The 15,247-nt window shown below is 35.2% G+C and overlaps 2 protein-coding genes across 2 annotated transcripts; both read left to right on the top strand.

Moving 5' to 3' along the window:
• Positions 1 to 4,429: 4,429 nt before the first annotated feature.
• Positions 4,430 to 8,616, top strand: LOC112737311 (putative disease resistance RPP13-like protein 1). The gene has a single exon (XM_072211271.1). The coding sequence runs from the start codon at positions 4,430 to 4,432 to the stop codon at positions 6,389 to 6,391; it is 1,962 nt and encodes a 653-aa protein (XP_072067372.1). The 3' UTR covers positions 6,392 to 8,616.
• On the top strand, positions 6,395 to 8,485 carry LOC112737310 (putative disease resistance protein At3g14460). The gene has a single exon (XM_025787155.2). The coding sequence runs from the start codon at positions 6,395 to 6,397 to the stop codon at positions 8,483 to 8,485; it is 2,091 nt and encodes a 696-aa protein (XP_025642940.1).
• Positions 8,617 to 15,247: the final 6,631 nt, after the last annotated feature.

Consider the following 15,247-nt stretch of genomic DNA (forward strand, 5'->3'; position numbering starts at 1 on the left):
TTCCTTTCTCATCTTCCTTCCAAAACCCCCACCAAAATTTTCCATCCCATCATTTCTACTCCTTTACTCTCACTTCTAAAAAAAAAATTATTCAACTTCTGCAACTCCAACACATTCTTCATCCTTTTCTATGCCATTTCACAACTTAACCCTTAATTTGTTCTTTTAGGATTTTATTCTATTATCCCTCAGCCCTGAGTATCAACAATGACAAAAATCACTTTTTGACAACCCCCCACCCAGATTCAAACCAAACACTATCCTATGCAGGTCACAACATTTATCTCCAAAAAATCACACCCCATTATCTATCTTTTCCTCTTTCACCTATGCCTTCTAAGATTTTCGAAGACAAACATGGAGAAACAGAACCACCCTACCCTAAACCTTTTGCCGCCGTCGACCCTCCATTCCCAAATTTAGTGACCATGAAGAACGCCTTCCCATGAAACGCAACGTTCACTCTTCGCGTTCGTCCTTCTACTCGTCTTTGTCGTCACCCTTACCTCATGCACCATGTTTTGCCGCCCCCTCCTCTCCATCGAGCGCGAGACGCGCGTCGTCTTGATCCACGCGCCCCTCCTCCTTTGCAGCTCAACGCCACGCTGCTCCGCCATGTTGCCATCGAGATCGGCGAGGACAAGGCTAAGTAGGAGATCCAGCAGCTCCTCGATGGTAACTTCGGCAGCGAGGCTCACCATCGAACCTTTATCTTGTGGCGGCGGATCATCCATCACCATGACGCTAGCGCCGGAGATAGATCCTCCTCCCGAACCACCATTTCGGCGACGCTCCGTTCCCTGATGTTCTATTGTTACTGGGTGGATCTCCGTAAGGTCGTAAACAATTGGGCGAGGAAGAATCGATTCGAACCAAATATCATGGATGAGCTGATTCGGTTGGTGAAAATTCTGATTGACAAGAAAAACGGTATCTTGGGTGAGAATTTATGAAAATACGATTCTTGTGTGATTGTGGGAACAGAGGAGTAAATCTAGTGAGATGGTGGGTTTTACGGTGGAGGTGGTGGTGGTGGTTATGGAAGAAAGATGAGAAAGGAAGAAGAAAGGATAGGGGTATTTATGAAATTATGAATAAAAATTTAATAATTAGTTATTTTTGTCGAACGAAATTTATCTTACATGGGTATAACTTTAGTTTTAATTTTTCATGGTTAGTTTTGTCAGCGTTTAAATCTTTTATGGTTAAAAATGGCTATTTACTCTACAATAAATTTGTAATCAACAAATACATTGAATTCATATTCCTATATTTATTATATCTTACCGTTATAAACAATAAAATAAATTTATAACCGCAACAATTAATTTATTAATTTTTATAAATAACCCACTAAAGGTAATAAACATCTATATTACAAATGTCATAATAATATTATTAGTCATAATAAATTTTACGTTATAAGTATTCAAATTCCAAACCATTTAAACTACTTATATAAGTCTCTTATCACTATTCCTTCACATAACATCAAATTTAGCACAAAAAATTTGTTTTCGAATTATACATCTCAAACTTACTCAATAGAGCATCATTCTTTCAGAGCAGAACGATTAGAAATCAAATAACTATCCAAGATCTAATGGCCATGCAATGAGAATCTGATGATCAAGTATGACAAAAAAAAAATCACAACATGCATTATACATTCATACTTACTCAAATACCATATACCTAATGATAACATAAATTAAATATTAGAATAGGAAAAGATCTTCACAATTTTAGCAACTATAAACAAAATTCATGACAAATTAGGATGGAACTATGTTAAATGTAAAAAGTGTCAGAAGAAAGCATATAAAAAAAAAATAATTATGCAACTACATTTGTAGCACATGTAATCAAACACTACAATATCCAACAATAAGGTAATTCTATATACTTTTCATAATTTCATCTATCAAATTATTAGTTACTAACTCAATACTTATTTTAGGTTCAGAATTCAATTAAAGGTTTCAGATCAAAGTGTTACAACAACTTTTGTACTATTTGATAGCGAAGCAAAAAACTTATTGGACACAACTGCTTCAAATCTAATGACATTCCAAAAAAAAATGACATTGAAGCACCACCTTATCAAGAGATTAAGGAGAAAGAAAACCATACAAATTCAAGACACATCTTTGGAAGAAGAACATACATACAAAGATGGAACAAATAACACAATAGAAATTGCATCAAACTCAACAATTCATAAAGAACATGCCTTTACAAGAATCTAGGACAGAAAGAAGAAAGTAGTAACTCTAACAACCAACAAAAAAAAGAGGACGAACGCCATATAAGATGACTAAGTCCATCAACTAAAACAAATACAAAAATCAAACCACCAAATAAAAATATCACTTTGTACAATTTCAACATCCAAATCTTTTATATTACAAATTATTTTAAATAAAACACCTTTTAAATTTAACTTCAATTTACACATATTTAACTTATTTCTATAAAACATAGCAATTTTTAATATTTATTATATACTATCGTTAATTTACCCTCCCGGGCGAGCATAATATCACAATATGATTTGCTCGCATGTAAACATAGTATAATGAGGTGGTGATCATCGTGGCACATGTAACAATGTAGGTTGACAACTTAGTAGTGGTTGTACTAATAGTTAAATGGTGTTTGCTACGGTACGAAGATAAATTTATACGTACCGATACGTTTAAAATATAGACAAATAATAACAATCCACGTGGAATTTATTTTCCATATCAACATTTAATTTTTATTTTTTTAAATATATATTATATCACCACTTTTATTAATACACCCCTTTAATTAAACAAAAATAAAAAAAAATATTTTTTATTTAATTTTATAAAAAATCTTAAACATTCTTCTTTTATTTGATTAGACAAAAATATCCTTTTAAATTAACGAAATTTTAGAATTCAATTAATCCTAATTTTATAGTTTCAAATAATTTAAACAACAAGTCACCAAAAAAAATAATTTAAACAACAAAATAAAAACATATTAAAAAAATAAAAAATCAAAATTTCTTCATCTTCTCCAATTTCTCTAATCATTCGTGCCCCTTCTAAGCAAAACATATCAAAGAAACAAAAAATCAATCGTTCTTCATCTTCTCCAATTACCCCTCTAAAGCAAAATAATGAAAATCCCAAACCAAAACCCTAGATTCTTCCCCGCTCCATAATCTGCTCTGACTTCTTTCTCATTGCGACTATCGAGTGCTTTCTCGTACAGCTTGAAGAACTGATTTAAGTTGGTTGAAGCATTTACATACCCATCAAAGTATGAGTTCATGCCATCGCTTTGGTTGTTACCCATCATGGACATCAATAGATCCTTTGATTTTAATCACTCCCAGATGTGATGCAAGACAAGTAGGAATCTTCACTGGGTGTTCCATTCTTCGTGGCGGATGTGGATCCTAGCAAAAAACAACAAATACACTTAAAAAGATTTGCCAGCAAAACAACAAAGTTATACAAACCGAAGCTTGAACATGAGAACTCAAAATAATATCACTTTGGCATGAACTCATACTCTGATGGGTATGTAAATGTTTCAATCAACTTAAATCAGTTCTTCAAGCTGTACGAGAAAGCACTCGATAGTCGCAATGAGAAAGAAGTTAGAGCAGATTAAAGAATCTAGGGTTTTGGTTTGGGATTTTCACTATTTTGCTTTAGAGGGTTAATTGGAGAAGATGAAAAATTATTGATTTTTTGTTTTTTTGATATGTTTTGTTTAGAGGGGACACGAATGATTAGAGAAATTAGAGAAGATAAAAATTTTTTGATTTTTTGTTTTTTTAATATGTTTTTGTTTTGTTGTTTAAATTATTTAAAACTATAAAATTAGGATTAATTGAATTCTAAAATTTCGTTAATTTAAAAGGATATTTTTGTCTAATCAAATAAAAGAAGAATGTTTAAGACTTTTTATAAAATTAAATAAAAAATATTTTTTATTTTTGTTTAATTAAAGGGGTGTATTAGTAAAAGTAGTGATATAATATATATTTAAAAAAACAAAAATTAAATGTTGATATGGAAAATAAATTCCACGTGGATTGTTATTATTTGTCTATATTTTAAACGTATCGATACGTATAAATTTATCATCGTACCATAGCAAACACCTAGTTAAATTACCGCATATTGCACGTCTCGCTCCTTGATAATCAAATGGTTGTCCTGACATTTGAGAAGTTCTAAATTATTGTTTTAAATTTGAATTAGAAAAATGCTTTTAGCAAACTAATGACATGTGACATGTTTCATTGCAGCAATTAGTCAACGTGAGAAGAGTCATCCACTGCCTTCACGTTAGTTCTTTCTCTCGATCTGCAGTTTCACTGTTCTTTTTACAATACTCTAAACACAAAAAAGATATCCAGCTTTAGCAGTTTCAAGTTTGAGGGATGATGGGTAGAGCCTTACTATCTTCTTTCCTTTCTGATTTGGTAGACAACATAAAACGTATCATCACCTCTCAAACTAAAGCTAGTATGGTGACACCACTGCAAATGGTCATGTCAACATTGTTAGCCCTTGATGCTGTGGTTGATTCTGCAGAAGAGAAGCAGTTTAGAGGAGGAAGAAGTGCACAAGTAGTGAAGAAGTGGTTAAATAAAGTACAAGATGCTTTATACCAAGTGGATGAACTGCTGCTGCAGATTTTGACCCCCATCAGTTCTACTCCAGATCTGCATCAGCTGCCGAAGGAATTCAAGGATCAAATCCTTGATACCCTCCCGAACTTAGAATCTCTGGTGCAACAGATTGATATCCTTGGCTTAACTTTTGAGCCTGCTATGAAGAGATGGATGAAATCCAGCGGAGGTTTGTATTCAACTTCTGCTGTGTTGGATAAGTATCCGAAAGATGATATCTTTGTAAGAAATGCAGAAGTGGAGTCTATTTTGGATTACCTGTTATCAACTAGTACTGAAAGTAAACAACATATCAAGGTGATTAACATAGTGGGATTAGCTGGGGTAGGTAAGACTGCCTTGGCTAATGTTCTCTTCTCCAACCACAAGGTGACGGATTCTTTTGAAATAATAGCTAAAATCTTTGTGTCCAACACAGCCACTAGCTTGATGGTTAAGGATATTCTCCAGCCAGGCTTTGGAAATTTTTATGGTGACCATGATTTGCACAAGTTATGTGAGATATTGGAGTCAAGATGTCGTGGGAAGAAATGTCTATTGGTGTTGGATGACATCATCATTGAGGATAGATTACAGGACTGGAGGAAGCTGATTGCTTCCTTTGAAACTGGAGCAGCAAGAGGGAGTGCCATAATCCATACATCCATTCCTCATCGTGATCCAATGCTATTCAAATATATGGTAGATGAGATTCATACTGTGCATCTGGATTTGCTGTCAATAGAGGATTGGTTGTCAATCTTTATGGGGAATGCTTCTAGGCAGAGAAACAACGTTGATGAACTCCCGAAAGAACTATCAGCAGTTGGAGAAAAAATCGTCAACAAATTGGGAGCTCTTCCCTTGGCTGCAAAAATGACGGGGAGCCTTTTGCAAGATAAGCTGGATTTGAATCCTGAATGGGATAAGATATTGAGTGAATTTCTGGATGATGTGAATCTTCTTTCCATTGCTTTGGATACAGCTGATGGTGATGTGAATCTCCCCATTCCTTCATTTCTAGTGTTGTGCTATCTCGATCTCCCCGCACCGGTTAAACGGTGCTTTGCATATTTGTCACTATTTCCAAAGTCTTACCACTTCAGGCAGGAGGAGCTGATCTGCCAGTGGATGGCTCATGGCTTTCTGAAATATAATGAATCTGGTAGAAGCATGGAAGATGTTGGGGATGAATATTTCGGTTATCTAATAAAAAGGTCTTTCTTGCAACCTGCCTTTGGTTATCATGATACATTTATGATGCATGATCATGTTCATTACTTGGCAATTTACGTGTCTGAAGAATCATACAAGCACCATTTGTGTTATGATGGAAGGATAAAGGATTTTGCACTAGAATCTATTCTCAAACATGGAAGATCTTTGAGAACAATTATGCCAGTACATTTGGGATTTGAACGGGAAAGAAGTGAGTTCGACCCCGATCTGTGGGAGCGTGTGATTACGAAGTTGAGTAAGCATGTCTTTCAGGCCTTATCTTTATCACACTATAAGATCACTAGCTTGCCTGCTTCAATAGGAGGATTGACACATCTTTGCTATCTTAATGTTTCTTGCACTGACTTAAAGGAGATCCCAGATTCCATCTGTGACCTGATTAATTTGCAGACACTTTTACTGATTGGCTGCCGTTCCCTCACATCATTGCCCGACAGACTATGTAATTTGGTAAAGTTGCGTCGCCTTGATTTCCATGGAAGCAGCTTATGAAGGATGCCTCCAGATATTCACAATTTGACAAGTCTCCGGGTATTGACACACTTCATTGTTTCCGAGACCGGGCCAAGACTCGGACATTTAGCTGGACTCTCCAATCTCCAACGTCTGGATATTTCAAACTTGCAAAACGTGGGACATTCTAAGGATGCTTCAGATGCCAAACTGAGAGAGAAGAAGGGCCTTGCTGTTCTTCGGCTTTCATGGGACCATTATCTCAGTCGGAAAGGGAATGAAATGGAAGTGCTCGAGAATCTAGAACCACACCAAGACTTGAAAATCTTAGTAGTTGATTCTTATCACGGTTCAAGATTCCCGAAATGGTTGGGGGACCCATCTTACTCGTCTCTACAGAATCTGCATCTCTATGACTGTGAAAACTGCGACTCATTGCCGACACTGGGACTGCTGCCGACTCTTAGGGAGCTCTCTATTGGAGGGTTCACAAAAGTAAGTTCTGTAGGCCCTGAGTTCTACGGGGAGATGACTGCTTCGCAGAAGCCGTTTCAATCTTTAAAGGTTTTACAGTTTATGCATATGCCTGAATGGAAAGAATGGAACATAGTCCAAGGTATCGAGTTCCCACATCTGGTTAATCTTTGTATAATTGGGTGTCCCAAGCTAGTGGGAGATTTGCCTAAGCAACTTCCTTCTTTAAACAAGTTGGAGATCATTGAATGTACTCGCCTTGTGGCTCCGTGTCTGAATGTTCCCAATACTTGTGAAGTGATTCTACACAAAAGCCATGTAACCGTAATTAGAAAAAGCCACCTAGATACAGATACAGTTTCACAAATCACACCAAAACCCAACAACTCTGGTTTTCGAGGCAGATCCGTATTAAACAGATCTCTTCTTGGTTTTTCTTCAGATACAGCAAGCTCCCCAGAGCCAAAAGAGACTTCCTCAGTCATGCATAGTCATCAAGTTGATGCTAAACCAGACTCAAAATCTTCAATGGCTAAAGCTGATATTCCAATCACCACTCAAGCAGCTGTCATTCCTTCCACAACAGCTCCTTTGTCCAATGAAGAAGCAGGTGAAGTACTAAACGTTTCAACTGTATCACAATTGAAGTCATTGCCGCCCAGGCTGCACACCCTGAAAATTGAAGGGTGCGAGTCCTTGGAGGCCATACCCAACGATATACTAGCAAGATTAACTGCTCTTAAGGAGTTGTATATCATCAATTGTGGTTCTCTTACATCCCTCCCTTCCCTTGGTTCTGTCACAGCACTTTACATACGTAACTGCAGAAGATTGCAAAATCTGTCATCTTCTGAATCAGGAAAGCAGCTTGCCTTTCTCCACCATTTGTCCATTGGGAGTAATTGTGATTCTCTCGCTACTTTGCCCTTGAACCTCTTCTGGCAACTCAAAACTCTCTGCATATGGGATTGCCCCAATCTTCAATCTTTCCATTTAAGTGGAGAGGCTAGATGTGATCTTACATCTCTCGAGTCACTGGAGATTAGAGATTGCCCAAGGTTGAAATCTTTCCCAGAGAAAGGGCTGCATGCTCCAAGTCTAGTATCTCTTTTACTTTCCAATTGCGAGTCTCTTGAAAAACTGCCCAATGCTATGGACTCTCTTACATCTCTCAAGTCATTATTTTTACATAGATGTCCACGGGTTGAATCTTTCCCACCTGGGGGTTTGTCTTCAAGTTTAGTTTTTCTCTCAATAGCATCTTGTGAAAAACTTTGGCCAAGAAAGGATTGGGGGCTAAATAATCTCAAATATCTCAGTAGATTTGAGCTCGAAGGTGGATGCATCGGCATGGAGTCATTTCCAGAGGAGAACTTGCTTCCTTTCAATCTTGATTCTCTGTCTCTAAGTACGCTGAAGCATCTCAAAAAGCTGGACAACAAGGGGTTTCAACACTTGAATTCTCTTCGGTCACTTGAAATCCGTTGCTGTGAAATGCTTCAATCCTTGTTTGATGAAGGGTTCCCTTCTTCCCTGGAGCATCTTTGTGTCCAAGAATGTTCCTTGTTGACTCCAAGACTTAAATCCTTGAGTGGGGCCGAATTGCACAAGATGGCTCATATCCAACACATCCAAATTGATGGCCAAATACTCTACTGAGGTCGGAAGCACCTACTAGCCGATACAGCAAAAATAGACAAAATGTTTATGTAATCTGTATCTGCTTAGATAAGCATATGTTGATTCAAAAAGTGCCTATGTTGATCTAATAATAATGAGACAGCTTTAACTATATGTTCTGTTTCTTGTCTTGGCTATATGTTCATTTGAGGTTAAGACATTAGGAGTTTGGTAGTTGGTGGATATCCCATAGACATTGCTGATGTAGGAGGCCCATAGTTGGACCCAATCTTTTCATATCAATGCAATTTCTTATCTTAGTGCAAAAAAAAGTATTAGTTAAATCAGTATACTTTGTGATGCACTATTTTCTGATTTTTTTTTTCTTTTTTATTAGTCTTTGTTATATATGTTTAAAGGCTTCAGAAGATATTTTCAGAACTAAAAGTCTAAAACTTAACTTTATATATTGTCTTAGATCTCATAAATAAGTTTGAATCAGAACCTAAATTTTATACTTAAAATCTAAATCTGAATGAAACTTTTTCGCGACTTACAAGTCTTGAAATCTGAATTTGAACGAATCTTTTTTTCTGTCTTGGAAAAATGTTTGTAACCACGAGTAAACCTCGTACGGATGTCAATGGGGCGGGGCGGGTGTTCGCCCCGTTTTTCGCCATGGGAGAATAATTGTCCTCATATCCGTTTTCTGTATTTCCTGCATTTTCTGCGGGTCCCATTCTCCATCTCCCTATGTTTAACATTTATATGGAAATTATAATAAAAAATATCAAAAATACCAAAAAACAAACTACAAAATATTATTACAAGCACACAAATATATTCAAAATTATAAGTCCAGAAATATAACATACCAAATTATAGTCCATAAAATAAAATCTTAAACAATAGGGTTAGGATTTTTTAATGAGTGAAATTACTAAAAGAACCCCTATATTAGAAATAAAGTAAGAGTTATTAAGTAAGTTCAAAAATTCGAAAAATTATTGGGAATGGGACGGGGATTTCCATTCGGAGCGGTCCCGCGGGAATCCCCACCTCCTGTGGATTTTTGACACCCCTAAAACCTCATTTCTTATGCACTTTTAGCCATTTCAAGGGTCTCATATCTTATGCTTGCTTATAATATACAAATACTCTTATTCTATAAGTTGAGTTTGAAAAACTAAATATTAATTAAAGTCATGAACAAACATTATTAAGTCATTTGTTTATATGATTTTGTTGTGGTTGTGTGCAAAAAATTCACACACACAGGCCCAAGGTATAAACAAGCAAGGTCCTTCAAATAGCAAAACCACACATACAAATCTTAACAAATTCCAATTCAACTATAGCAACAATCAGATCTAAAATTGAATGGCTGAATCACGAGGAAGAAAGAAAACAAATAGCCCAAAGAAAAGATTCAAGTTCGTTCGGTGAATCCACCAAAACTCACCATTCAAAAATTTAAACCCCAAGTTCAATTCAATTGAATTTCATCTAACTTTCACCAAAAGTCAAACTCTTTTTTCTTTCTCCTCTCTTTTTCTCTTCTATCACATCACTCTCAACAAAGAAGAAAGAAAGAATAAAAAAAATTTGGGGCTAGATTTCAGTGAAGAACGAAAAGTTTGTTACCAAGTTCAAGCAAGTTTTTGGGTTACAACAAAAGAAAAGATTGCATTCGGTCAGAGCATTTCAAAGGCTGATTTCTTCATTTGAGCTACACCAACAAATCGTGAAGAAATCTGCGAAGTCTCAAACACAAATAAAACAACCATGGAGAATGTGAAGTCAATCAAGCTCAGTAGCAAATCCACGGTCTAAAATCAAACTTAGGGCCAAATAAAGAATTTACGGTCAAGATAAAAAAATTAGAAGAAAAAGGATGAAAGAGAAGGTATGTTACATGTCAATGATTCGGCCATCTCTCTGTTCTGATGATGTCGCTGTAAAACCTGATGCTGGAGAAGAAGACAGCAAAGGGATTGAACTTGTTTCAACTTTGAAAGTTTCACTCTTCTAAAATAAAGATGAATGGCCAAAGGTTGAAGGCAAGAGAGAAAAATAGAGCACTGAGTTCAGTTCTCATAACTTTCTAAGCTGTTCTAAGTTCTTCCCCTTCATGGTTCTCATTTAGTATTTCTTTTTTCAGTTTATTCTGTTTGAGTCTCATTGAAAAAGACAAACATGGTGAGGTTTGTAAGAAAAAACCAATGAGAGAAAAAAAACAGTGAGCTAGATTTGGAGAAAAAGTCTAAGTTATCTAAAAAATTTTTTGTATGTTTTTCTGTTTTGTGTCATGATCCTGTTGAGATTTCCTTACAAATTGGGTTAGCACTTTGTTGTTGAATGCTAGGTTTGAGTCCTAGTCAAGTTCAGGTTAGGATAGAATCTTGACTTGTCCCAGATAGAATTTGGTAGATCCTAAGGAGAATTGGTGATTATAATCAGTTGAAAGATAGTAAAATTATGTCACAATTGTGATGGAGACTGGATGTAGACTATATTGCATTGGGTAGCTGAACCAGGATACATATGTGTGTCACTCTCTACTCTCTTCTCTATTTTTGATTCTGTAATTCAGGAGATAAAAAGAAAATATCTCCTAACGTGAAGAGAGACAAAAACAAAATATCTCCTAAGTTTTCTTAAATAAAGCAAAAGTTAAAAGTCAGCAAAAAAAAAAAAGCCAAGATTTAACCTCTTTTTTTAGCCATTGATAATTGATGGTTTTCAGTAGCTAAGAGAATGGGGGGTTGAATCTTAGCTCGTTTTTTACTTGGTAACACTTGCTGGTCTTTGAAACAACTTCTGGGAATTTTTTGTCTTTTTGTCTCGTAACCAGCCACGAGACTTTTTCTTTTGTCTCGTACCCAGCCACGAGACTTTTCTTTCTGTCTCGTCGATCAGCACGAAATATTTTTCAGTTTTATCTCCTGTGCAGCAGAAACAGAAATGGAGTATAAGAGAGAGAAAATTATACTCAGATATATCTTGGTTCAGCTGCTAAGTGCAGTGCAGCCTACATCCAGTCTCCATCACAAAGATGATGGAATTTCACTATAATCATTCTTGATTACAATCACCAATTTTCCCTAGGAACTACCCTTCCTATCTGGGACAAGTCCAGAATCTAAACCCCAATCCTGAACTTGACTTGGTCACTGCCAAGCTTTCAACTGCTAAGTGCTAACCCAACTTGCAAGGAGATTCCCACAGAATCATGAAACACAACACAGATGTACAAAAGACCTCTAAGGACATCTATGGCTTTTTCTTTTAATTTTGTGCTCTCTGCCTTTTTTCGCTCTATGGCTTTTTCATTACAAACCTCACTGTTTGCCTTTTTCCATGAGACTCAAGACAGACAAAATTAAACAGAAAAATACAAAATGAAGAATATTGAAGGAGAAGAAATTCGGTTAGCTTAGGTAGCTCTGAGAATCATGTGCTTTGCACTCTCACTCCTTGCCTCAAGCCATGGCTGTTTACCCTTACTTATAGGGAGAAGCCTCCACGGTTGAAACCAAAAACAAAACCAAGCTAATTTTCTTCTTCTTCAAGTAAGAACCGGTTTGGTCAGAAAGAGAGAAGATATAACTCATGCAAAACCCAACATGCAATTACCTCTAGTCCTTCCTTGGTCACCAACAATCATCAATTCGAGCCTTCCATCTTGCCTTGCTCTCTAAGATGAACTCCTAGCCCTTGATGCATGCTTGATGATGACAGCTTCATCTGCTCTAATCTCTGCCTCTTTCATCACGTAGCCACTGTAGCTACCTTTTGTGATGGTTGAGCAGAATCAGAGACAAGCCATCCCTCCAAGGATCATCTTCTCTGACCAAAATCTTCTCTTCCATTTTTGGTATGGAGAAGCCAAGATCTCTTCACCAAATCTTACCACAAATGATGAGAATCTTAACCACAGCATACTTTTAGTTTTCTTTTTCTTGCCATCATTGTGATGGTCTTGTTGCTTGAACTTTCTTCTTTTTGGTGGCTCAATGTTTCTTCCATAGCTTGTTGTGTAATGACCGAAAACAAGAAGAAAGGTGAGAGAGAGGAGAGAGAAATTTGAACACTAACTAATAGATTTTGATGAAGTAAATTAAATTTCTACTTCCCTTGCATTAGGTAGCGTGTAGCATGATGATGTCCATCAAATCAAGGACCAACTCTCTCTCATGTTTCCAATGCATGTATTAACTTCACTTTAATGAAATTTAAATTCCATATGATGAAAGAATGAGATCCGTTGGAAGCAATGAAATTTTGCTTTCTTTGCTTAATGGTTTCGGACCATGCAAGCTTGCCTTCAAGCAATTTTATTTTGGGTTTTAGTTTACGTGGTTCTGGCCCAATTAATCACAAATTGCTTCAGCCACTTAATGTAATATATATTGAACAAAACTAAAAAGTACTTTGGGGCTTGCAGTAATAAATCAAACTGGCCCAATAAAATAATTCAACCAACATAATCATATTTAACATCAAGGCTGAAGGTAAGATACATATATGGGCTTGCAATATTTTTTCTATATTTTTGGCCTAATTAAAATCTACATGAACAAAATTATCAATCAATACATATGAATTAAAAACAAATTGACAATTCTGTAATTTAATTAAATTAATAATGTTTGTTCATCATCAAAATAAATTTAGAGTTTTTCAAACTTATCAATAATTATTATATAAGACAAAATAATTATGGTCCAAAACTCCAAATGGGTATGAAAGAGTATGATAGTCATGGCTCCTGGTTGGAGTGTGGGATTGTGAGCATGAAGTTGTCTAACTGTCACTATGGACCTATGGTGGTTGTCCGCCATTTCTGAAGATTTGGACCATTAAACTTGTGAACCCAACAATAGTGAGATTTGGACCATTAACTTGTGAACCCAGATAAAAATAATCTTTAAAAGTACTTTATTTTAAATTAATAGCCATGTTGTAATAGAAAATTAATAAATAGGTTTTTCTGATAATAAAACTGTATTTTATCAAAAAATAATTGAAGGTTCTTTATATCTTAGAAAAGAGAGTTTGAATCTATGACTTTTTTTTAAATTTGATCAATTTAGGGTCCGTTTAGGAACTCCAAAAGCTACTTTTTTTTTTTTTTTTTTTTTACTTTTGACTTATAAAAAGTTACATTAATAGTGTTTGGTACAATTTTTTAGATAAACTTTTAACTTTTCAAAAAGTTATTTAAGAGCTTTTGAAAAAGTTAAAAAATGTGACTTCTCCTATTTTCAAAAGCTATTTTATCACTCTTATTTAATGCACAACTTTAAAACAAAAACTTCTATAATAACTTTCTAAACACAAAATAACTTATTTAAAAGTTGTTATTAATAAAAGTCCTTATATTTTAAGCTTCTTTTTCAAAAGAACTTATTTAAAAAGTTTAGCCAAACTGGCCCTTAGTCTCAAACTAAAAAGTAAAACTATTCTTTTGTTTTAACTGTAAGATTGATTATGCAGGAAACAATTTCATTTTGTCTCATAGAGAATGAAATTAGAAACAGAGCAGGAAAGAGAAAATGACTTAGTCATATATCCTGGTTCATCTATTTTGTGTAATATAGCTTATATAAAGTCTCCACCACTGTTATCTTTTCAAAAATTTACATTCATCAATTTCCTAGGATTCTATCCAATCTTATCCGGAACAAACTAAACTTCTACTCAAACTTGATTTGACTTGGTTCACTCTCGACTCTCAACCACTAAGTGCTCACCCAACTTAATAAGGGAATCCTCTAAGGATCATGAAACAAAACAGAAATACAATCAAAAGAGATATGACATAAATATTGGTTTTTCTCTCCAAGTTACCTCTCTTTGCATTTTCTCTCAATGACTTTTTCTTAATACCTTACATATATGCCTTTTTCATTGAATCAAAACCAAGAAAGATAACGCATAAAAACTGAATATTCAATGATAACCCATGAAGGAGATGATGTAGAACAGTTCAAATTCTATAAGCTTAACTCAGATTTTAAACTCTCAAATATTACCTTTCGTTTGGGATAAATGATCTCTTTAGTGTACGTGCATATCTTCTAAAACTTCAGACTTGAATAGTGAAAGTTTTGGTTAGGTTTGGATTTGAAAATTTTTCTCCTTCCTAAACTTTGATTCTTTCCTCTTTTTGTATGAGGTAACCAAGCAAACAAAGTTAACACATTGAATATTAAGCTAGCAAAAGTCTTCTACTTCTTTCTAAAAATTTAGACTAGAAAATCAAGAATTAAGAACAGAGATAAGTAGCACAGAAGAGAGATGAGCAGCAACAGTTCCATTGATATGAGTTCTTTAATGTATTATCCAAATCTAAATCTTTAATCTTGTTGCTTTAGCCCCAAGTTTCAATGTCAGTCATTGATTTACAGCAGAAGAAAGTAGCCTCTATTTTCTTCTCTGTGCTTTACCCGAAATGACAAAGCTCCACCAGCAACAAATATCTTTTTCCTTCGTGAAGCTAATGAATTAGGCTATGGTCTTGGTCCAAGTAGCTACACTTCAAACATTTGGTTCTATTATTTGGGCTGCACAATTAATTTTTGGGCCTGAGAAGATGAGGCTCTAGCTTCAATAGTTTATGAAATTCTTATTTCCTTTGATTAAAGATCGGCAACTTTATTTTTTAAAATTATCACTACCCGAACAGATTGGACATAGTGCAGCATCAATGAGTCTCAATATATATATTTTTGTTAGATCAGAAAGGCAGCGGCTTGTAACTCCATTCAATGTTCAATTATCCCAAAATAGTTTAGC

The sequence above is a fragment of the Arachis hypogaea genome, chromosome 13 (genome assembly GCF_003086295.3).
Source record: "Arachis hypogaea cultivar Tifrunner chromosome 13, arahy.Tifrunner.gnm2.J5K5, whole genome shotgun sequence".
NCBI lineage: Eukaryota > Viridiplantae > Streptophyta > Magnoliopsida > Fabales > Fabaceae > Arachis > Arachis hypogaea.

Coding starts and splice junctions, on each gene's coding strand:
- LOC112737310 (XM_025787155.2), top strand. CDS start 6,395: ATGCCTCCAGATATTCACAATTTGACAAGTCTCCGGGTATTGACACAC.
- LOC112737311 (XM_072211271.1), top strand. CDS start 4,430: ATGATGGGTAGAGCCTTACTATCTTCTTTCCTTTCTGATTTGGTAGAC.